The sequence below is a fragment of the Aquila chrysaetos genome, chromosome Z, assembly GCF_900496995.4.
Source record: "Aquila chrysaetos chrysaetos chromosome Z, bAquChr1.4, whole genome shotgun sequence".
In the NCBI taxonomy this organism is placed as follows: domain Eukaryota; kingdom Metazoa; phylum Chordata; class Aves; order Accipitriformes; family Accipitridae; genus Aquila; species Aquila chrysaetos.
The window spans coordinates 17,626,649-17,652,211 of NC_044030.1; the positions used below are offsets into that span (position 1 = coordinate 17,626,649).

The 25,563-nt window shown below is 41.8% G+C and overlaps 1 protein-coding gene across 7 annotated transcripts in view; it reads right to left on the minus strand.

The window, feature by feature from the left end:
* Nucleotides 1–2,378: 2,378 nt before the first annotated feature.
* Nucleotides 2,379–25,563, minus strand: part of SEMA6A (semaphorin 6A) — a 116,601-nt gene continuing 93,416 nt past the window's right edge. For all 7 annotated transcript variants that reach the window (XM_030003877.1, XM_030003882.1, XM_030003879.1 and 4 more), the window contains one exon: nt 2,379–6,475. In XM_030003877.1, the coding sequence (XP_029859737.1) occupies nt 5,286–6,475 (1,190 nt within the window). In that variant the 3' untranslated portion in view covers nt 2,379–5,285. The remainder of the gene's footprint in view (nt 6,476–25,563) is intronic.

Below are 25,563 nucleotides of genomic sequence, written 5' to 3' on the forward strand. Positions count from 1 at the left end.
GCAACAATGGGGCAGGATTTGCAGTTATCTTTGAAACCATACTTGTGTAGTTTGAAAAGGTGTCTATTGGAGGGAGAGGGTAGGAACAGGGCGGTGGACCAGGATTTATTTATGGAGACCTGTTGAGTCATTTAGCTGGGTTCCATTTTGTGGAAAAATATGTATGCAAATTAATGCTGATTGGAAAGGAACTTCCACGCATCCTCGATGACATGCTAAATGAGGTCAACATGAGTACCATTAATACTATGAATAAGGTGACACTAACTTGACTGAAGTGTTCAAAACACCCCCGCTTTCTCCTGGGTATCTTCTTCGTCCTGTTCAACCCCAGGGAGCTTCTGCAGTGTGGCACCAGTGGTCACTGCAGGAGGTGGATCTCATGATTCAAATAGACAGCAGGTAGCTCAGAGGTCTCCTCCCCCATCGAAAGCCATCACCCTGGAGGCTGAGGGCACTGCCTCTTCTGGCAGGGGAGTTGTGGGTACTCAGTGGAGGGATCTTTCCTTGGCAGGGTGCTGCTGTGGGTGCTTGTGCTGTGCTTGGCTGGCTAAGACCCCACCAGGGCAGTGGGGTCTGCTGCACCCTGTTTCCTTCAGTTCCTCTCCTGGTCATTTCTGCACAGCAGTACAGTAAGACAGGTCTCTGCCAGAGACTATGTGTGTGCCAGCAGAGAGAGATGCTTTAAGGACCTAGGTTCACACCTTCCCTTGGGCAGCCGTTTGTGGCCACACAAGCAAAGCAGTTAGAGACCTCATATGGCTCATGCATCAGGGCATCCCCCTTCCCACTCTCCCTCCTTCATGCCCGTGCTTTAAATGCACCTTCTTTCACTGGCAATGGATGAAGGAACTCTGCAAAGGAGGCAGCCAGCGCCACTGCTGGAGGTGTTCTTGGGCCCTGCCCTCCAGGCAGCAGCCTGCAGTTGTTTATAGAGGAATATTATTGTTAGCGTTAAAATAGAGGTAATTTTTGGATAGTTTCCCTAGGTATTGCTTATATGAAGCATTTCAAACAAAGCTGGACAAAGTAACTTCACAAAGGACTGGCTGCAGGACTGAAAATGACACACGTCTATAAGCACCCAGAGAGCTTTCGCTTTCCCGTTTGCTGTGACTCTGGGAGCATGCAGGTCAGGTGCAGCAGCGCGGTGCACTGTGTGACCATACAGTGCCCCCGGTCCCCAGAATGGGGGTCCCTTAGCATCACTCGGGGCAGCCTGCCAGGTCCCAGCCCTGGTAGGCATCCTCCCTGCCTTCACACTGCACATCTGCATGCCAGTGTGCCTGGCTCAAAGGAAGCCTGCACCTGAGAAAAAACCAGATGTGTCTGTGGGCAAGGCACTGAAAAATGATGTTTGCAACGCTCTGCTCTTGCATGTCACTGCTACGCCAAGGCCGCCACCTTTGGAGCCCTGGTGTCCTTCAGGGCAGAGAGGGGGAGATGGAGCTGCAGAGGGGCCTGCTGCTTTCCACCAAGGAGAGCGTGACAAGGCTTTGTGACTTCTCTTTTTAAATCCATCATGTCCCACTCCTTACGGAAAGCTAGTACTTCACCACTTTCTGTGGAGCCAGTGACAGGGCTATCCGTGGTGCGAGGTGGGGGACTGGCACGTATCAGTAAGGATCTAGGTCCAGAACAGGGTGTCCTGACAGGGCAGGAAAGCCCAAGTATGACCTGACCAAGGGTAAGTTACTGGATCGGATCCCATGTTTCTACAGGGTCACACAAAACTCCTGTCACAAAACAAAATCACTAAGCCCAGTAACCAACGTAACCGAGCGCTTACCCAAACTGTAATGGCTGTGTGTAAGTGATCCCCATTTACACAAAATCAATGTGGAGAATGCAGGTATGTTTTAACAACTCCCAGGACTAGGGAGATTATATACTCTTTTGTTATTTAACGGTTTACTACCACTTTTTTGCAGAATTAGTCTCAGGTAACATCCTCTAGATCAGGCCCATGAAGCACAATAGATTTATGCCTGCTAAAAGAAAACACAGGCTCCTCCATTATTAATTTGTAAAGCCTGGAGATGAAGTCACATCTGTATGATGATCTATTTTGGTGGACCAAGCGTGCTTAAATCCCAGCCTTGATCTTTTAAACTATCAAGTCTGCCATAAATATTTGATGATGAACAAGCTCATAAAAAGAAAATGCAGAATATGAATAGAGGGAGAGCAAATGCGTGATTCAATTTTTAATTACCATCACCTTACTCGGAAGTCAACTTCATCTTCCGTAACAGACATAAAGTAACAAATTTCTTTCTCACCATAACCTGATGAAAATGATCAGTATCACATTGTTTGTATTTTTTCAAGGAAATGGAAAAATCGTCACAGAAACAAAAGAACCAGGACACAAGAAATAAGGTAGAACAGTCTGGTTTTATTACCATATGTAATCAAGAGCTTTTATTTCCCCTTTTCTCCTCCTTCTTTCTTTTTCTTTCTTGCCTTTTTTTTTTTTTTTTTTTTTTACAACATACATTAAGTTGTGAATCAGATGTTAGGGGGATGTGGAAATGAAGGGAAACTGGTGACATCACAATACTTTACAACTTTACAACAAATGAGAGTCTGAATTTGTTGCATCTACCAGTGTATAGCAAGGGTGGAAAGCAAAGGCACACATAGGTTCATGAACACCTCAAAACAGAGGGTGGAAGGGAACTGAGGGTGGGAAAGGACAAAAACAGAAGACCCACTGAGTACAAAATGTGTGTTTCAAGGTCAACCCGGTAACTGATGTGGTGTACATCGCGAAGGCAGATCGCTGCACAAGCTGTTGCCATGATCATTTTGTCTCTGCGTTTTGGGAGAATGCTTTGCAGGGTAGTAACAAGGGGACCTGCGCATTTGGTGCTCCAGGGGTTTGGAGCTTGGTAAAAAGGTTGCAAGTTGGTTCTTTTAACACAAATGACCTTGCTACCTACTGTTTTCAAAGGGTTTTCTGTTTGTTTTTATTAAAACAACAACATTGCTTTGGATACAGATCTATCTACTCCAGTCTGCATAGTTCACTAAGGGTGAACAAAACTGTTTCATAAAAGAAGCCATGATGAAATGAAAGAACATGCAAGCACCCTTGTTACACACTTTGGTCTAGACCATCCAGACTTTATATATACCATCTATAAGCTAATGGACTTAAAATCTGTCTTTTCAATCATTCAGAAACAAAACCAAAACCCTGAAAAACAAATGGAAGTATAAAATTTTAAAAAACAAATTGAAACAGAAACAACCACCTTACTCAAACATACTGTTCAGTAGATATATATATATATAAAAAGCTTAGAAGCGATCCCCATCATTTTTCTACAGTATGTTGACACAGTTATTGTAACAGATTAAAAACACATCTACGTTTTTGCATAAACTGAAAGACTGGAAAGGAACTTACACACCTGCGCGCACACACACACACGCACACACCTGTGCGCGCACACTCCCACGCTAGCTACATGCACAGTCACACAAAAGAAACAAAGGAAAAAAAAAAATTACATTTTTCCCCAAAGAAGTATATGCAGCATCCTTCTGGAGCAGCAGGTAGCTACAGCAGGAGCCTGCCTGCCTGTCCTAGCTCCATGTGCACTGCGTGCTGCAGGATGTGCAGCCGGGCTTTCTGCAGGGCTTGGCCCCTCTCACCGGCGCTTGTCCCCAGCCAGGGGACACACCAGCCCCGTGGACAAGGGTGTTGGTCACTTCCCTGCTGCCCGGTGAGAATGATCCCCATGCTGACGTGTGGTAAAGGGGGAGCAGGAGGCGGGGGAAGGCAGAATCCCCAGCATGGTGCCTTGGGAGCATCGCCGCTTGTGGGTGGTTTTGAGAGAGGACTTGGCACAGCTAGAAAGTCAAATTGAAGTGGAGGGTATGGTGCTAGCCTAATTTCTTGTGGGGCACGGGGTTATGACAATAACCACCATGTTGTTCTTTCAATGTCTTTACTCCAGTTCTTGAAGGGGCTTGGAGGAGGAAGGATCAATAAATATTTGCATTACTCAAAGGGGAAAAAGAAAAAGGTTTTACATACTACAGCTCACAAGTATACACAACTGAGGGTGTAAGGCACAAATTTACATGTGGAAGAAAACAGGCTATTCACAGATATATTCCCACGAAAAACCCGTGTGATAAGACCATAATTTATGCATGGTAACAGCCGGCATATTAACTAGTTCACACTGTTTGAGGATTTTGTTTGCCGTCTCACATGCAAGGTGAAATGAGATGGCACATCACAAGCTGGTGCCTTCACAGAAAGTATTAGCTACTGACAAAGCCATGTTGATAGCAATGGTGCACAAATGTGCGGCTTTTAAGAGTTTCTCTTGCTGTTAGAAGTTATGAACTTGCAGTATTTGTTTGTTGCTGTCTTAGGTCAGAGTCCCAGCCAGCTAATTAGCTGAGAGACTTAAATAGATATCCCCTTTTTTTTCAGCTAATCAGGCAGTCCAGGCACAAAGTTCAGAATTCCAGCTCCAACTTATCTAACTCAGTGAATTTATTGGAAAAATAAAAGAGTTTTAATTACTCCAGTTAATGGGCTTCATGTTAAATAGGTATAACTTTCAAGGTACTTCTCTGAAGAGCTGCTCACAGGATGATACGCAGAAGTAATTTCCTTAGGAAAAACAAAAGTTGAACAATAAATAAGAGGAGTTACTTGTGTTAACAGTCACATGTTATTCATTAAAAGAGAAGGGTAGCAGAAATCTATGACATAGTTTGCCCAACACGGCATTTAACTGCTGTAACCAAATGGCTGTAACACTGATGGGCATCATTTCACAGTACCTGCACGTAGTAAACTTCTGCCATTGTTAAGTCAGAGTTAGCTTTATCAATGGATTCTTTTTTTTCTTCTTTTTTTTTTCTTTTTTAAATTTGTTTTTGTCATTATTTATTTTGCTTTTCAGAGCACTCCTTCCCAGTTCAGGAATGCGCTGTGCAGTTGGGGGCTGGGGGTGAAATGTCACAGTCATCTTTCACCTGTGTGCTTTTGGCTCAACGTTTGTGATGGAGGGTTAGTCTTTTGAGCAAGGAACTGGCGGGTTGTGGGGGCGAGTCCTGCAATTGCAAACCTTCAACCATGGGTCATATGGCTCGGGTTTAAAAAAATATTCCACTTTTCCCAGAGAGCAGAAATCCAACACATCTTCAGCTTGCAACAACCATCTTCTCAGAGGAGCGAGTGATAACAGTTGCAGAACACTGGCTTTCAAGGGCAACCTCTGCTTAATTGCCGCCCCCCCCCCCCCCCCCCCCGATTATGTACACGCATCATTGGGCTTCATGGATGTGGAGAGCGGCGCAAAGGAAGGTTTGGGAGGTACGTCCGGCTTTAGCGAGGGTGTGCGTTTCAACCCTGACCTCGTCAGTGAGTTGTAGGTGGTGAGACTCGGCTGCCGAGATACAGTCACAGCCTGTGCCTGGGCAGCGTGAACTTGTATGGAGTCCACTCGCTGCGGGGCCGGCGGCGGGTTGTCGCCCCGGCCAAAGCTCTGATTGCGGGAAAGATGGGACGAGTTAGAGGAGTTAGTGTTGTTTCTTTTGAGGGTCGACGTCTGGTGACTTCTCGTCAGTGAGTTTGTAGGGTAGCTTCTCTTGTAGTCCACGTTGTAAGCAGAAGAGTGCATCTCCAGCCGCTTGCTCAGGCCACTCTGTGACATCGAGGTGCTTGGGGGCCCAAGGGAAGCTTCCCGCTGGGGTACTTTTGGTGGCATGCTGTCAAGATTTTCCACCAGGTTAACCCCGTGGCTGGGACTTTTGCTACTGAGATGATCCTTGATAGTTTTGTACTCGAGGGTGGCATTCTGGTCCTCCACAGATACCTGAGCCCCATCACTCATTTTTGGCTGGTCAACGTACTCGTGCTGGTAGCCTTGCTGGGCTATGGGCAGGACCACAACACTGGGAATGTGGCTAGGAGAAGCCCTGAGCGGCAGGTCAGTTGGAATCACGGGCGAGGCCATCGGGGGGATATCTTTTGTGCAGGCATTGATGAGGTTCTGGTTTCTCTCCCACTCCCTGCTGCCACGGCTGGGCTTTCTCTTCTGTTGCAGGGTTGGGGTGGACTCAGGGGTTGGCAGGGCGGCCAGGTCCAGATGGTGCTGGTCAGCTTTGATTAGCATCTTGGCAGTGCTGCCTGGGGTAGCCAGCTTGCCATTGTGCATCAGAGGCGTGAGGATAGCTTCAGGCTTTGGCTCCTTGGACTGAGCATCCCCAAAGAGGCCACTGAGCTTGGTAACACTGCTCATGGAGCCGCGGCGGGAGTGGGTCAGCTCCTTCTCCTTCCTCTGCACAACAGCCACGTCTCTGCGGCGATGGTCGCAGACGCAGTACACTATGATTCCTGAAAAGACGGCCCCCATGACAAAAGCAAGAATAACAGCAATGGCTAGCAGGGTGACCGGCACCAGCTGATCATGACCCTTCAGGTAACTCTCACGAATCACTCCTGCAATAAACAGCATACGGTGGTTAAACAAACTAAGGACAGGGAAAAGCTACTTATCATTAACTACTTTGTTCAAAGGCATGCCCTGGGAGGTTTGTTTGTGTTTTGTAAGGTGATTTTTGATCAGCTTGCCCAAATTTGGAGACATACTGTACCTGCCAGCTACATCTAGTATGTGCAGCCTTGGGCTTTCAGTACAGCTTTCAGATCTGGAGTTGAAAACTACAAAGTTCAGGAGGGGAGAGAGAATTTACTTGCAGGGCAAGTGCAATCGGTTTGAAATCCTGGCCCTGGGCAACTCACACTGACTTCAGCAGGTCAGAGCTAGTATTTCTCCTCCTTTGACATACTGCTCATTCCTCCCCTCCCTCCATCCAATCTCTCCTCAGCTAATACCGTATTATTTTTACTATGGTAAACCATTCAAATTGAAAAACCTTTAAAAGGAGGGGAGGAGAAGCTCTGCAAGTACCAGAGAAGTGCATCCTACATTGTTTAAGGCTGCTTTCTCTGCTCATCATTCTGTTATCTTTGTCATGTGTTTTAAAAGTCAGTGTCACATGCCTGAGCTTCAGGAGGATGCTTAAATAACTATGAAAGATAGAACACAGTGTTGAAATCTGTTGAGCCTGCTAGATGACTGTCCTTGCTATTTTAAGTTTAAAAGCTCTCTCTTGTTCTGAACACATGAATAGGTTGACCTCTGTGCTGAAGCCTATGCTTTCTCATCTGAAAGCCCTGACTCTGAAGGCCTCATTTTGTGGTCCTGTGCTACAGTCAGAGTTCACTGTCAAATCTTACTTGGCCCTCCAAGTGCTCGCTGTCAGAGAAAGCATCTTTGGCAGAGTGCACCTTCTCCATCTGAAGTCCCTAATACAGCATTAATTAATACCCTGAATTTCTGAAGAAAGTAGTTTTTTCTGACATAGTTGGGCAACAAGCCAGCAGCACTAATGAAACATAAGCACGGAGCCTCTAGTTTTCTTTTTTTTTCATTTCTGGTTTTGTTCTTAGTGCTTAACAAGGAGCAGCCACAGCCTGACAAGGAGCTGAAGGAACATCTCTCCCACCTCTTTCTCCAGAGAGGGTCCAAGTGCCAGGGTATTAAAAGCTCCACATGCTCTAAGGAAAAGTAATCCTTGTCCTTATTACAGGAGAGACAGAAAATGTACCTCCAAGGCTCTCCTGAGACTTCATGAAGATAAAAAACTTCCATGTCGTAAATCAACTCCTTCTAGAATAATGTCTTTCCATGTATTTGGCAGAGAAGGTATTAGTGGCCCAGAATTAGAACCAAATGCAAAATACTCCTCAGAAAACTATGTCAAAAGAGCATTGAAAAGTTGCCACTATCTCACAGAAACCTTTGGTAAGTATTCTGGCTAGATATAGTATTGCTTCCATAGCATATATTTTTCTGTCTGCATTTAATTGCAGTGTTTATGTGGACAAGGGATATTCGCTTACAAGATAGGAACTTTATGTTTAAAAGCAAAACAGCTTTTGAAATCATAAGCCCCTGCATGTGACATCACAGCTGGTTGCCATGGAAACTGTTGTGCTGTGACAAATAAAGGATTATGATTTCATGAGGAGAATAAATAGCAAGAGCGGATGATCGCTTAAGAAAGCAAGAGCCTACATTCATATAAATGTCTTAATAGTAAAAAAGTAAAGGGAGGAAAGCAAATCTCAGAAAACAATATATAATTAGAAACAATCTTCAAATTAAGTGTTTCTAAGAGAACCCTCTTTTAAAGCCCAGAAGCTTTTTAAGAGGCAGATTTTTCTATTCTTTGCCATCAGCATTTAAAAAGCAACAGCAGAACCTAGCTCTGTAATTTCAATCCACATGCAAAATTACTGTATATAGACCAGAACCACAGTCTAGTGGTTACGGCACAGTCAGCAGTAACTACATTTCACCGCAAAGGTGTTGGTCCTCTGTGGACCTTCATCTGCTGATATTTACATGCTAGACTCTGCAGCATTTTGAGATAAAAATTATTTACATTTGTAAAACTATCTGCTGTCATTAACTGGAGAACTGGAAACAGAATCTTAAATGGGTGGGAAGGATGGTCAGGGAAGTGTTAAGTCTTACCCAGAAATGCATTGCTGGGCATGAAGTTAAGAAAAGCTTCAACTTAAAAAGCCTAATTTCACGGACACCTTCCATGCACAAACTTCTCAAAAATATGCCCCCTTGAGCACTTAAGTCTAATGTTTTTTGCATGAAAAAGACTCAAAATCCTGCCAAGTGGCTACCTAAGGGTGTAAGCACCTACACCTTTTATGTATAGACTGGGGAAAAAGAGGCTGGAGTGCAGCCCTGCAGAATGGGATCTGGCAGTTTTGGTTGATGATGGTTGGTTGACCTCAATACAGGTCAACAATGTGCCCTCGTGGTCAAAAGGGCCAACTGTATAAAAATATTAGAATGTGTCCAAAGGAGGGCAACAAAGATGGTGAAAAGACTACAGGGCATGACTGAAGAGGAGCAGCTGAAGATACAGTTTGTTCAGCTTAGAGAAGAGGAGACCTCATTGCTATCTAAAACTTCCTCATGATGGGGAGTAGAGAGGCAAGTGCTGATCTCTCTCTCTCATGTGTCCAGTGATAGGATGCAAGGGAATGGCTTACAGCTCACATCTGTGCCTGACACTTCTTACTGGCTAAGTGAGGTTGTTCTACACCCTCAGCCTTCTGCTTTAGGCTAAGTCCTACTCTGCGAATGGCAGCCTTAAGCACAGACCTGCAACATTGCATACAAAAGCCATATGAAATCTTCAGTTTTACATTACCAACAGATATTGAATCATTACAACTCACTTTTACAAAATGAACACACAGCTCAGACTGAGCAACCATGTGTGTCCAAGAAAGGGGTAGCTGAAAGGACACACTGCAGGTGTTTTGTCAGCAGAAATTTATGAGGGTCTTAAAACAGCCTGATTCCAGCTAGTTCCTCTTGAGCTCAAACCTTCCTGATGTTTATTATGTCTTCTATACTAGAGTTAAAGAGATAAAGCCACATTAGTGGCTTTGCTCTAGGCAGGCGGATCTTCTCAGGACACAATATCAGGTTAATGATGTAATCTATTTTTTATCATGGATCTCATCCATGTGTCTTTAGTTATGCAAGCAATCCCAACAAGTTTAACTTAAATGAAATAAGATGGGGAAGATTTGACCCTGCATTAATGTTTATGGAACAGATACAATTAAGTAATGAAAAAGTATGAGGAATGTTCAGCATCCTACTGTCATGACCACAGGGGAGGGAAATCTAATACGAAATAGGCTGGTAATTGCAGTCATTGCCAATCAACTTCTCAAGCCCCTAGCATCAGTATTAACTGCCTTCACAGGCTGGGATGAATAAAGAACTGTGTGATCCCAACTACGCCCTCAAAACAAGCCAGTTGTTTGAAAGGAAACAGATAGAACAGTGTTCATGCCACTTTACAGACTGCATTGTGTATGCTTTTACCTATTCTGCAGTTCTTAACACCACAGTCCCCAAGGCTCAGTCCAGCATCATCCACTAGCACTCATTATTCAAAGAATTAAAATAAATGGAGAAAATAATCAGACAAATGTAGGGCCTACATTTTTGAAAGTCAAGTATTCAGACTCCCAGCTTTGAGGAAATAGCTGCTATTGAAAAATCTTACAGCTATATATTATCTGACATCTTTCTAAGAGATTTTGTACTGGAAAACTGACTGGGCTGGCTGCATAAAATGCTATGGAAGCAGACTGTAAAATATGATTGATATAAATATCAGTATATTATTTTTATCTTATATTTAATAATAAAACAATTATTCTAAATTAAATACTTTTACTTTTAAAATATTATGTCTAGCACTTTCTTGTTTGCAGTATCTTCTTTCCAAATGTGAAAATACATTGCTTATTTTATGTGGTCAGAACTGCTCATCCATACCCTTGACTGTTTTCTGTAGTGCATGGAGATGTATCACCATGGATAATAACCAGCTATTCTTTGGAAAGGAATATTGTTAACAGAATTACCTGTATTAACATTATACTTGGGAGAGGTCTGGCGGTAAAAATAGTAGTAAAACTGAAAAAGCTTCAAAGATACAGACGAGGTTAAATATTCGCACCTTTGAGGATCAGACCTTCCATGTCGCTAATGCCACAAACATGCTGACACTTATCTATCTCCCTGAAGCCTTCCAGTTAAGTCAAGCTCTGTCCCTAGCAAATCACAACTGGGCTTACGACTTCAGGGTCTTCCAACATGTGATGTACTATTACTTCTGGCCACTACAAGAGCCAAGCTAGTCACCTGATATCCTCCACTTTTCATGGCCATTCTGATTGCTGTAGACAACCTGATCCTTCCTCCTCCACTAACTTTCTGTAATTTCATCCCATGTCCTTTTGTCTCCATCTCCTAACATCACCATTCATTTTCTCAGTCAGTATGCCCTGTCCTGTAACAATCTAGAACATGCAAAATCACCTCTTTTAGTCATCTAATGAAAGAAGACCTGATATAGTATTGTATTATTCTGCTATACATAATTCATTCTTTCTTCCAGTGGAGCTTGTAGGTAAGGTACACAGTGTTGACTGGCTTGCTGGTTAAGAGGACATTAAGAAAAATGTTTCCAAACTTTCAAAGTGTTTCAATTCTGAAATGAGCTAGTGCTTGGCTAAATCACATGAGAAGAGTATTGATCTAGCTTGTTCATTAAAGGTAGCTGGGGAAAAAGAAAGGAGATGTTAAATTTTATATCAAGAATACATATACTTTTTCTAAAGTTCTGGAAAAAGTGAGAAGCAGACTGTTGAATTGTCTCTGGGTGAAAATAGGAGAGAAAAGACCAGAGGTGATACAATGATATAGACCTACTGTATTATAAATCATGATAAGCAGGAAGGAGATGAGGCTTCTTATTTTCACCAATTAACAAAAGTATTCAAGGGTTAGGACTGTACCTGTATATCTGCTAAAAAACAAGTTAAAAAGCAAGATGTGCACAGTGCTGAAAGTGTTATCGCATGAAAACGCTTATGAAGCTATTCTGGGCATGTTCTGCTCCTTCTAATTCTAACAGGAAAGAACTTCTGGGGGCAGAAATGTAATTAGGATGAAATAATCACAAAGGAATAGAGTTCATCATTCTAAAGAATACATGGCATGAGCATTGAAGCATTTACTCCTTTTCCTGCTTCACTTTTCAGAAAAAATTCCCACTCTGATCTGTGATCAGAAATGTAACAAAGTCAGGGAATAAGTGTCAACCAGAACGGAGAAAAGAGGTAGAAATATTTAGATAATGTATATGTTTTCAAATTGTCTAAAGGAATTAATCCCTGACTGCTTAAGGAGCTAGCCAAAGCGATTTCTAGACACTGTGCAGTATCTTCGAGAATGCTGGAGGAAGTATGAGCATCAAGAGCTCTGGAAAAGGACAAACATATTATGTGCCTTTGAGATGAGCCGAAGGGAGGATCTAACACAAGACAGACCTGCCAGTGCAGTTTTTAGAATGGGAATGACAATAGAACAAGTGATTCAACAATCAATTTTATGAGCATCCAAAGGATGATAAAGTAATTATAAAAAACCCAACAAAGCAAATATGCCAAAATTAAATTACATTAAACCAGATCAACTTCCTTTCTTGACAGGAGAAAGGCTTACTTTTTATGGGGAAACATTAAGTATGATAGCCTTTGACTTCTGTAAAGTCTTTGACCTATTTTCTCAGAAGCAAATGAAAGTGAGCTAAAACCTGATAAAAAGCTGCAGTTGAAAAGTACTGATCAAAGGTCTACCTGGAAAGAGATCTGAAGTAAGGTGCGTGTCTCAGGAGAACAGGAATTAACAGGCATCTGCAGAAAGGAGACCTCAACTCCAGAGGCCCAGCGAAAGAGCTGTGTCCTTTTAGCATGTACAGTGTAAAAAAGAACATCCCATGATGAAGCCTAAATTTCTTTGTCTCACCTGTGACCAGGGACAGGGATGGCAGAACATCAAGAAGAGCCCAACAATCACATGCTTCTAAGTCTAGGTTCTGGCATATGCTTTGGAGTGATCACAAATTGAAATTCCAGATTATAACCATCATAACTGCTTGATGAAAGAAAATGAACAGCAAATGACTTCCCAGTTTGAATAGCTTAATGTGAGGCTGTTTTAGTGATACAATAGTCCAAACGCTGCCTTCTTTCACAACCATGCTGAAGTCAGTGAGAATAACTCACAGGGCAGAGAGCAGTACCTGGTCCTGTAGCTACAAGTTCCCATGTGTAAATAACTAGTTACATGTCACCAAAAATAACGCCTTTCAGTTTGAGCATTACAGTTAGCTGTAATGTGGAGACAAAGACACCTCTGCCCCAGAAATGATTTATGGCTGTGAGAGGTGTATCCTGGACAATGAGATGACCACATGCCATGTGCACCAAGAACACTCTGTGATGACCTCTGCAGGGAGCTGTCATTGTCTAACTTTCCAAAGTTGCCTGCAACAGATGGTAAACTAATAACCCAAAATGGTGGCACACACCAAGCCGAAACACAGAAGTGGGAAATGAAGAATGATGTTTTGGCAGGGAAGTGAGGGAATAACTATCAGGGAATAAGGTATTATTTACGTCTAGACCACACATTAACAGAAGTCATGGAGTAAGTGTCATTGCTGTCTTAAACTTCACCTCTAGCTAAATGCGAATGACCCCACTTCCATCTCCAGCACCTACAAAATCACTTGAGACTTTCCACAGAACAAGTCATTGTTCTAGAAAGGTACAATGGTTTCTTTACTGTTGTTATTCAAAGGGAAAATCTTGCAGTTAATTTAATTCTTCAGTGCAAGCTTCTCTGTCTGATGTATGCCTCCTTCTGCTTAGATGTGCAAGAAACGCTGGTATAGACTCATTATGAATGGAGGTTTTTATGGGCTTTAGAATATCTTTTTTAAATACCACTGAATAGGTTTTCAACATGTGTCTCCAGGTGTTAGAACTGTGTTTACAGGCAGTCTCATGCTGCTAAAAGACTATTTCAGCCTGGAAAATCCCTGCAGGTATTAACAAGCTTTCTTCCTCCTTTTTAACCAGCAATAGGAATAAAAAAAATTCAGATTAATTTAGACTGGACACACAGATTTAAAGTGATATCAAATTCAGGAATGACCAGAGTCTATCATGCATTTCTGAGATCTTATCTCACATTTTTCTTGAAGGAATAATTTCAAGGCTTGACATAAACCAACCGCATTATAATCCCAATGATTTGATGTTGCCACTTTATTGGAACTGCTTTGTTGAAAACAGTAAGTAAGCTTTTTCCTTCATCTTCCTTCTGGCTGCAAGGACTCGTTCTGCTGACTCAGTGCAATTCTACCCAGTATCTGTTTTTCTGGACTCTTGGTGTCACCAGCTAGAAAAAACCAGCTCAAACATTCATAGTTAAAGCTGCTGGCATATGCTTTTTTCCCCCCTCCCCTTGCAGTAAAGCAGTATTGTTGATTTATAAAGGTCTGCAACTGTAAGTTTTGCATGACTCTGCTGAGAAGAGCAATCCATCTCCCCGCAGATATTGCCTATGGCTCTCAAAGCCAACTGGCTAGCCCAAGCTAGCAGTCTGAGATACGCAGCAAACAAAAAGCAGATGCATGTGCTTGGAGAGAAGAATGAATTTGGTAAAGAAAAAACCTTCAATTACAAGAGGCCTGGGGATCATTGGAAGTATGAGGAGAAATCGTACTTCAGAACTATGAAAAGAAAATCAATATATAACGTGCCTGAAGTAACATGTAACAAAGCCTTGAAAAGGATCTAAACAATCAGATCAGCCACAGTGGCCTCTGTCTGGGTTTTTTGGCCCTTAATCAGACATACTTCAGAAGCAATGCCTCCAGGATAGGTTCATCTATTGATCTCTAAGGGTGGTTTTATTTCTCCTTTCAACTGGTCCAAATTATATTACTTCTCTCCACTTTTGATGAATGACTGTCAACATGACTCTCTGTAGAAAAAAGGTGGTTGTAACTTACTAAAAGAGGGGAGATCAACAGGTAGCTTTGTTCTCAATGGGAAGATGGAGAACTTTCATTCTTGTATTTTTTTTAAGCCAGATAAATTAAGCAAGAAAGGTGAGAGAAACAACTCCACAATGTCCATATGAGATAACCTGTCAATCTTGACATAACATTTTCAGAATGGATTTCAATTATCTGTTTTTAGTTTGATTATAAGCCTGCAATCCAATTTTTCTGCATGCCACAACACCCATACAAAACCTATGTGATGGCCACACTTGTGAATTTTGAGAAATTAGAAACAAGCAGTTCTTTTTTGAAAGGGATTATTACAGATGGAAATTACAAGATCTGAACCAGCAAGTTCATGCTCAGACAACTCCCACCCCCACTGAAACGAAGGGGAGGCAGACCTGAAAAAGACTGGAATAGCAAGCTCTTAGAGCTTTTTTAATTGCGTTACTTCTAAGCAGTATCTCTGTAAATAAACCAGTTTATTAAGTTTGCAGGTGTGGGAGAAGATTTAAGATACACAACCTCCTGGATCTATATTGTAACAATGAAAGTCATTACAGTCCTGAAGCCAGCCTGATTTTATTTGTCCCAGTGGCTCGGCTCAAGGCCAGCTCTTGCACTAGAAGCACTTGCTTGACAACCTTTCTCCCACTGGCAGGTGGTATGCAGTAGCTGGTAATTTTGAACTTTCCTGACTTCAGTACTTTCCTTCACCTCTCACCCTTTCCCAGTGAGCACTGATAATTTTAGATGCCTCTGTGTGATGGGGAATAAGCAGACATAGCAGATCCTTTAAAAAAGTAAAACACAGGCATTCACAGTAGTTAAAACAAGATGTATAAAATCCAAATGTCAAGGAAAATTAATTCTTTTGTAGCTTGTCTCAGCAGAGGCAAACTTTATGCTGCTTTGCATCTTAAAACACAAATTTCCTTTAAAGTCTGCTGCATTTCCTCTAATGACGTAAAAAAAGCTCAGTGCACATTCTGGGACCTTTCTACTATGCCTGGGATGAGCTTAAACATATCCAGCTGCTCTTTATTAGTTTACTTTAGGGGATCTTTCACAGCTGGGCTAAACCAGATTTACATATGTTTGGCTGAATATGCATGATTTCAGGACTCCAGAGAAGTTGTTGTAGCCTGCAAAGTGAATCTCTCATCCTCACAGTTCCCATTTCACTGCATGGAGCTCCTCTGATGGCGCAGAACAACTGCTGTTTTTTTTTTTGTTGTTGTTGTTTTGTTGTTGTTGTTTTTTTCTTTTTCTTTTTCTTTTCCTGCTGTGGGCATTATGTATTCTGGGCAGCCCAGTGCCTTTCTAGAAGCAGTTTTTATGAACAGTGTCAAGGATAGAGAAGCTGTCACTGAGAAATTCTGTGGCTTTTCCTCTCCTTTTTTTATAGCCTGTTTTGAACTATGGTCTTTCTGTGCAACAGGGAAAAGTGAAGTTTGCTGAATGTCAACATAAGCAGCTCTGCTTAGCAGGCTGAAGCTCAAAGCAGCCTGATGGAAGAATTGGGGTTAAATTTCAAACACTGCATACAACCTAAAAGCAAAAATTGTTTCCTCATCAGCTCTGATCTTCTTTAAAGACACAAAAATGGAAATGCTAGTTTTGAGCTACTAGCGTGACTGAACACATCACAGCTGAACTAACAAAGGAGCCATCTATTAAACATCCAAGACATTTAAATAGTAAGACTGCACCTTATACATCCTATTCCCTGAGGTCTCTGGAAATGACTATTAAACTGCTGAACAACTATGTGACCAAGCCAACAATGTTTACTCCTGCACATAGACTGTATTTCTTAGGGATAGTCCTTCTGCCCACAGCTGCGTTGCTGGTGCACATTAGGAGCATGACTGGACCCCATGTTAGGCCTCCTCTAACACAGAGGAAGGATGAAACCTCTTCTGTCGTTAAAACACCAGCACTGTGTATTTTGTGACAGAAAGCAAACACTGTGGATTAACTCTTCATTTCCTCTACACTCATGAACACTGCAGGTATAGTCAAAAGACCTGGACTTAAGAATTAAAACATGCCCCCAGTGATCAATAAAAGACAAGACTGCTTCTTCTAGAAATATTTGCAGGACTGGTGTTATATGCAAAAAATAGCTTATACATGTCTGATGTTAGGTTTATCATTTCCCTCTGCACTGCAGTCCCATAGCCTCATCTGCCTTTGAATACATTAAGTGACTGAGGAATTGCAATGAGTTTGAAACACTGGCCATAACAGCAAGAATAATCGTACTGCTAGGTGTTTTTCTGTATCTCACTACTCTTCCAATACAAATATCAGAAGCCTTCTTTCCTCTCAGTTACACTCATTCGAATCTACAGTATCTCCAGTAAACCAAGCATGGTTACTCCAGCCATACCCTGAGGTAAAAGGTGGCCTTTCCCTGATGGAATTCTTGTCCTGGTGCTGCTATCATCTCCCTCTCCCTTCATTTTCTATCTCCAGTGGTGGCTTCTTTCATGCATTTTTCTGTCTGTCAAATTTATAGTTCTCTGCATTTTTTTCACCTAATTTTTTTTTATCACCTCCCCACCTTGCAGGCACTGCATGTACATTTTACACTTTGGTGCCATAACTTCATTGATGTTTCCTGTCTGTGCATTTTTTAACATGCTCAGTGATCACTATGGCCAGTCTGCTTCCCTGGGTGAGGTGAACCTGTAGCTTCATCTCAGAAGACATACTTTGGCAAGCAGGTACCTGCCCCAGCTCCAAGAAAGCTACCCTGGGGCCAGCAGCAACCTAACCACAGTAGTGTGTGCAAACCAGTGTCTTCTCCAACATACATTCAAACCCAATCCAGACACACTCTTAACTGTCCAGTGGCAGGCCAGGTAGACACACCTGTGTATTTGCTTTATCACACATCTCACAAACAGCAGTGTTCCTGCAATACAACTCCCCTAGCCTTCCACTCAGTTCTGGTACTGGATCAAATCTCTGTTTTCTGGATTTACTGTAGTGTTTGTTCAGTTTCTGCTTATGCTCTTCCTTTAAGCCACTATTTTCCACTGCTGCAGGCAAACCAGGCAGCTTGCACTGCTAGTTAATCAACATGAAGGTAGGTACTATAACAAGGAACGTGACTGGCTTTTTCGTATCTGTAGACTAGTTCTCAAGATATGTTTACTGATCTACAGATAAACAAACTTCCATGTGAAAGGTTAAAGCCTCATTTTTTTCCTAGCATTGGGACGCTCACAAATTTTATCACAATCTCTCTTCTCTCAGTGATATATATTTATTCCCTCTCCTTCTTTCTAAACACAGTGTAGGTGAGACCAAACCTTTCAGGGAAGCACAGCTGATGTTATCAAGTTGTCTTGCCATGAGTAAGTAGAGATAAACTGTATTGTCTTTCCAGGTCTTGATGCTGGGTATATGAAAGTACCCGCTGATTTGGTATTAGTAATTTAGTTCAATGAGTGAGAGCTGCACACTGAGATACACAAATCCCGCTGGGTATGGAAAGTTAATTGGTCTTACTGGATGACTGCCTCAGGGCATTGCCTGTAGCTTGGTCATATGTAGACAAAAAGCATATAGAGTGCTTCAGGACTGTAAGACCTCTTTAAGACACTGAATAGAGACTAGTGTTTTGTAGAGATAAAGCCAAATGCTATCTGCAAAAAAAAAGCAGTGCTCTTTATGTTCTTTATTATGAGCCGTGATTGCCCAAACCTCTGGGCAGGCTCTGTGGTGAATGCAAGAGGTTCAGTAGGGAGAGCAGGCAGAAGGGACAGAGGGCACTCCTGCTCTGATTGGGACTCATTCAGCAACGAATACACATGGAGAATTGTTGAACTGTTTGATGGGAGCTATAAGCTGGTTGCAGGAATTAAAATTTCTCAAGTGCTGACCACAGGCTCAAAGAAACTACCAACGGCCTTTTCTGCACCACACGACAAGACCACTTCTGTTAGCTTCTTTAAAAACAAGTGGTACTCAGTGTTTACCCAGCATTATGGCTTCTGTCTCACTCACCCTCCTTGCTTCCAAACAGGAACTCAGTATAGTTTTCTGGTTTAAAAAATACGGAAACACCTGGAAAATATGTGCTTCTCAAAAGACTTTTGGAATTATTTTAATGAAGGCTTCGGTGTGCTGCTATTCAGGAGGTGTTTCTGTGCACACTTAAATTCCCTGTCTGTGCTGGTAGTGTTTGTGTTTAGGAATTGCAGATCTTTCAGGCTCTCCAAAAAAACCCCTCTGTTTCTTTCTACAAGAACAAGATAGTGAATAACAGTAGCTTTGTAGGGCTTAAAAAATGTGCCTGCTTCCCTCCCTTTTTTTTAACAGCTGTTCTTTTATTTTCTATCACAATTGTGGGTAAGATGGGATGGAGCATGAACAAGATGGCATATTACTGACAGCATGCAGCTGGTGTTATTTTCCAATTAAAAAAATCCTTGTTGGGCATATGAAAGAACTGTCTAGTTTATGCCCAGTTGTGATAATGCTATCAAGCTGCACCTTCATCTGAGATTTTATTTCACAGAAGATAGCAATGTTTGGTTGCTGGTGGGAGAACTACAGTTTAATATCCAGGGCTAACCACTTCGGTAGATGTGGGAGGCTGGAACTGGTCTGGAGGCTATCCACTGAGACTCACCATTTCAGAGTATTACAGGTATTCTTCCTGGCCAATACAAAGTTGCTGATGAATGTGCTGTTAGCCATTTCCAAATGTTTGCTGAATTGTACAGCTGTGCCAGAAATGTCTCTTAATGCTTCCTGAGCAACTTCTCTATAAACTGCCCTAAGCTCTTCTAATGCCAATGGAGCTGTTAAAATCTACTTCAGCAGGGACTCTGACTTACTCTGATCTGCTGGGGCAAGGAGAGCTGTCAGACTATCAGCTGGTGGTTGAAGTGCTCATCAGTCACAGCACCAATGCTCAATGTACGCGGAGTTGTCTGTGTGTTTAGTTGCCTAACTGTAACAAGTCTCTTCTGGGTATGAGGGACTGAGATTTTTCAAAAACTTACAGCTTGGCCAATGAAGTTCTTTTTTCCCCTCACAGAAATGTCAGGATGCACATGTTTGATGTAATAGTAAATTTGCACTATCATCTGCTTCAAAACCTCTCAATAAAATGCCCTTGAGACTCTTTTTTGTAACATGAGAATAGCAACATATTTTTCCCTATCCTCTTTCTCAGCTACTGGCACAGAAAATCTTAGAACACATGATTAAAATCTAGCAAAAATCGTAGCAACTGTAATCGGATACCAGAGACTAGAGTGTCTCACTAAATGACTATTAAAGAGCTCGAAGTAACACCTGCCTAAACTAAGGACATTCATAGGAATGACTACTTTCCAAACGCAATGACATTTGTCATCTGTATTTAATGTTCAATAAAATTAACATGGCAAAATCTAAATTATGCCCTCTCCAGGTTTTTCTTTTTTTAATTAACTGCATGCTGTTAATCAGTAAGCACCAGCCCATCCTGACATAAAGAATTAAGCTTGCCTTTTTGACAGTCTTAAAGAAAACTAAGAAAAAACAGGAAAAGGGTCAGTCAGGATCCTTCCTACATACTGAACGGGATGTTGATACCATTCACTAAAAGGCTATCTATATGAGAAGAATGTAGGTGGTGTTTTGTACAGAGCCATGTAATTAAAGAGTTCACAGTCCACAAATGATATTGAAAGTGCTCTGAACCAGGACCGTCAAAGTTTAGGTCATTGTAAAATTACTACAGGACATCTTACCTATTAATTAATACAATTGTTGAAACTAGGCACATCCTATATGAGAAAAATTAATTATTCAAATATCTTTAACAGCATATTGACATTTTAATTGTACACTGGCATTAACACCAAAAGGCGCTTTAAGCATCTTTCAGCTACTAGATTTTCTGCTCTTAAATCCCTTCAAATTTCAAAGCAGTTTCAGAAATCTCTTATTTAAAGGGCTAGGTTGCCCTCCCAATTCAGCATCTTTGCATGGCACAACATCTCCCTATACTCAATACAAACGCCACAAAATTGAAACTGGGTGTTACCTAACATCCTGTTCACCAATTATGCTTTGCTATTTCCAGATAGAGTAGTGGCCCTGTGTGGCCAGCACACCCTACAGCAAATTCCCAGCTCTTGATAAATATGTCAGTGCTACAAGGGTCAAACAAGAGCATGAGGCAGTCTGTGTTCCTCCACTGAGCTGTCCTCACCGGGTGACTGTGGATGAATGCAGCTGGGGATCTAGTCCATCACACAATAGCTCTAATGGCCTGAACCCTGAGCAGCTGCCTTGACAAATTAGACATGGCCTCTTTTATTGAAAAAGCAGATCAAGGTCCTGGGGCAATGACAGTTTTTCCCTGTCTTAGTAAGACAAGGTTCTACTGCTCATTGCAGCCTGGAAATGGATAGCCTGACTCTAAATCTATGCAGGCGGACAATTACAGGTCAAGGACACCTGCTGTTTCCTGCAGCCACATTTGACATTTGATGAGCTCTATTTAAACTTCACCCTTCTTTTATTTGTAGGATCCAGTAATCTGGGGACAGAAAAGCTCTGTTGATCGTTTTCATACCCAGCAGTTGCACATTGACACAACCTCTTCTATTACCAATGATGGGGTTTTTTGGCTACTAAATAGCAAATGGCTCTTGGTTCTAATCTTGCTCCTCACGTTTCCACTTCTGCTAGTCAATCTGAAATCCTAACTGTTAGTGAAACGTAGAAGTATTTTGATTTCTGAAAATTTTAAGTTAGTGCCAGTGCTGAAGTATAGGCATTTCTTTAGGTGGGGCACAGGCAGTTGGTATGTCTTGGAATATACCCTCTCCATTACTTAGATTTCCTCATCCTTGCCTATCTTTTGCAGCGAAAACTGTTCCTTTCCTTACACTTTCAGAAGGTTACTATGGAAAAATCTGTGAGTAAATGAGCTGGGGCTTTTTTACATAAGGTTTGAAAAGAAGACTTAGTCACAGAGAAGACACACTAAATCACTGCCCTGTATTCTAATACAATCCCCAGGTTTGATTAAAATTGGCTTAAGGATGTGGCCCTGCCCATGGACTTAGTTTCTGTCATCTTTTCTGCATGCCTTGTCTGCTCTGTCTCTTTGCTCTTGTTCTCATAGAAACTTACAAAAAGATAATGAAAACAAGTTTGAAGAAAGTCTGTTGTCAGAAACATCCTTCCAGCATTCTTCTTTCATCAATTTTATATACAATCTCCATTTTATTAATTAGCATCTAGTTTTCTACTGCCACTGTTTAAACTTGAGGATGCAGTCTGAGATGATTACCTGTCTCTAGCCCTGGGAGCAGACAGCTTGTACATGCAAGACAGAACAGAGGAGGGATCAGTGTCACTCCTCTGGACAAGTCTGGTGTGTTCACTTAATCCTGACTGCACAGCCCTTTGGTGTGTATCACAGCATACCAGTGACTCCAGCGTTGTGAGGTCATCAATCTTCTGGCATGTTTGCTAGTTATTAGCCTGGTGTGGTGACACAGGTATCTGGCCATTAAAAATTCTGCTGAGAAATTTGGTCTCATTTAATTGCTAACAATGGCTTTCTGGTATTTATCTGATACGGAGCTAAAATGGTGCTCCACAGCAGGTATGCCATGATTAGTCTCTGAGACATTCAGTTCCTGGACAAGTTGCTCATTAGAGCCATTCTAGACAAATATAGGGTTGTTTCTTTGTTTGTTGGTTTTTAAAAAAGGATTTTTTTAGTATTTCACACAAGCAGCTAGTATATGCGACAAACGTAAATAAGGCCCCCCCTTCTAGAAACAGGGATGTTTACAGTAAGCTGATGCTAATTTACCTAAGAACATTTTAGGAAGAAAATCTCTAGGGCTTTGTGTAGCACAGACTCATCCCACCAACCTCTGATTAAATCCTAATGGGAAAAGTAAGTAGGTTTTAATCTAGATATGGCTCTATAAAAGTTTAAATGGACTTAAGTCCCATGTCATTGTGTCTCATGTAGGTGAAATCTGTTTGTGAAGCACTACAGCTCTGAATAACACCTCTCACTTCAAATCTCAGCCAAATGCTACAGAATCACAGACAGAATCAGGGCAAATTCCCTACTCCCTTTCTCACAGCACTATTTTACTAGACTGTGGGCAAAAGACTTAAAAGTATAGTAAGTGAAGGATCTGGTCTGATTCGATCTTCATTGTTTCCTCAGCACTTGAAACTGTTAGTGAACTGCAAAGTACTGGCAATCTGCTTTATGTCTGTGCATACAATGGTTTGAGACATGAGAAAGAATAGCAATGTTTGCATAGCTTCCTCCCAGGCACACATGCTTTAAGTTTATAGCTCTTCCTGAGCCCCATCCAGGCAGAACTGACCATGGTGCAACTCCTTCTCCCATTAGCCTAACAGGTTTTTTGAGGATCAGTCAGTTTCTTCTAACAGTGCCAGGATGATGACACAGATCAAATACAGAGTATTTGCTTCAGCTTGAAAATCCAAGCCCTCCCCCTCAGACCTGCAAACACCAACTCAAAAGATAAGTTTTGACAAATTTTGTGCCACTGTAAATCCTCTTCTGAATTATGACAAAATGCCAGCAAGATAATAAAAACTTCTCCCTGCTTACTCTGATACAAAATGCTTTGAATCTTTTAAATCCTTGCACATATTAGCATATAACAACATTTTTGTGTAAAAACATACTCTGCAACTGTACTTCCTGGTGCAAAACTCAGCCCTCCCATGATGAACACCAGTTGTTTAATTTATGCAAAAAGGAGTCCGAAGCTTTGCTTTGCCACAGATTTTTTTTTCTCTTATTTCATGTCTACTTATAAAGTATCTTGTTAAATCAGCACTTTACATTCTTTATCATAACTGTACCTGAAGTTTCATATAAAACTGTCACACTGCAGCAGAATCTGCCTGAACATTTGCAGACTCTCCGGAGACGAGCATTGTCAGCACTTGGCAAATCTTTCAAGTAGCGATAATCACAGTAAAATTTAGTAACACTGCCACTTGTGTACAATATGAAATATCTTCTGGAGTCAGGTTTTGAAATGAACAGCCCTTGAGCTCCCCAGTAGCACAGCCCTCTCCAAATACAGGAGTTGACTACTGCTAATGATGTCTAATTCTGTACCAGAGGAAGGGCTGCAGTTATTAATAATATAGATTTTACAGTCTATAAAATAATAGGTGGTACCAGATACTGTATCAACAGGAGCATTCTTGACATCCAAAGATAGCAGCAACTCTTAACTCTGTAAACTGTGTCCGCTTCTAATCAGCTTTTTCTACCATAGTTACATGGATATTGACAAAAGGCTTGTTAAGGAAAGGAGATACCACCTCATAATCTTCACTTAATGAGTGCTGAGACAAGTAAGAATACAAACATTAAGCTGCTAACAGCAACACTACACTTTCGTCATTCAGCGCCCAGCTTGGCCACAACCACCTGAATGCTGCGGAGCAAAAGCTGTAGCAGAACCACGAAATTGTAAGCTGAATTTGCAACTGATTTATCAAAACTGTGATTAAAAGCAGGCTCCAGGCATTTAGGGAGCGAGTGAGAAAACTGAGCAGTTGGCTACATTTGTGCTAACGAACCCAGGACTTGAAAAGCATGAAGCATTTCTGAAGGGAGGCAGGAAGGACAGAAGGCAGCAGAGAAGGGCAGCAGGGTAATGAGGGGCAAGGCCAGCTACTCCTGAAGAAAATCACTTTGTTTTCTTCACGTAGGCCTCTCTATGAGCAGTATGTGCCTACTCCCCCCTTCGTTAGTAGGATGACTACAGAGAGACACAGTGCTACGGCACTACTGGGGTGTAGACGGTAAAGCCTTGGAGTGCTCCACAGGAGGAGCATCACGACTGTGGAGGAGCGGGGGAGACCAAGTACAATGGCAGCAGGGGGAAGGTTAGACGGTGAGGTTAGGGAAACTGTTTCAACGAAGGTGAGAAACACACAATTAAATTAACACTAAAACACAGCAAGAAAGGAAACAAAACATAAACATACTCCAGAACATGTTTTTTTTCTTTTTCTTTTTTTTTTTTTCCCCCCCCCCAGGGAGGAGACAGAGGATAAGAGGAAAGTGGGGTGCAGTTTGCCCAATCAGAGCTGATTTTTTTTGTTGTTTTTTGTTTTTTTTTGTTCTGCAACAGGAAGGGCAGATTCCTTAATGGCCAAAATGAAAATGCCAGTGGAATGGCAACACATAGTTCCCACTCTATGGGTTGCACTACACATTTTCATCTTGGCAAGAAATGTGATGCAGCTCAGAAACAACAATCCCAGAGTATATTTAGCTACTAAAGCTGTGGCACACAAATGTCACATTCCCATGAGTCAACCCTTTCAAAGAACCCCCTCTTCACGCCCCCACAGATATTCCCCAAGATGCCTGCACTGAATTAAAAGTGAAGCATATGGATAGATGTGACATCATCAAAGCACCCGTGTTACAGAAAAGAAAGCAGCAAGTGGATTCTGTACAATTAGTACAATCAGTAAGAAGCCATTTGTGAGCACAGGAAAAGAAAGAAAACACTGTCCAAAAGATTAGACACAACCAATGACGAACAACACAAAGCACCTGGCAAAACAAAGAGAAAATGTTAAAAAAAAAAGAGATTTTTTTTCTTTGTGAATGTGTGAAAACAAAAGAAATCACAGCAAAAGTGAAAACAAAATCTTGATAAAAGGATAGCAAGCGTAACATTTTCTGATTTAATTTTGTGCAAGAACTCTTTCCTTTGCCCTTTTAAAACAGCAAATCAATAGTAATTTTGGAGCCAACCGGCTCTGACTGGGCAAGGCAAGGAGTAACAACACACAGGTAGATGGTAATGGTAACAACCATGCGGTCACCTCTGCCGCCATTGTTTTGATTGCATGTAGACTGCTTCCAGCTTTGTCAATATTCATACTTAGGCACCAATGAATGCATGATATTTAAAAGATCCCATCAAGTGCTACTAAGGCTCTTTGGTAACCAATCAGTCCCTGGGTAGGGAACTATTGAATGTAAGCCAC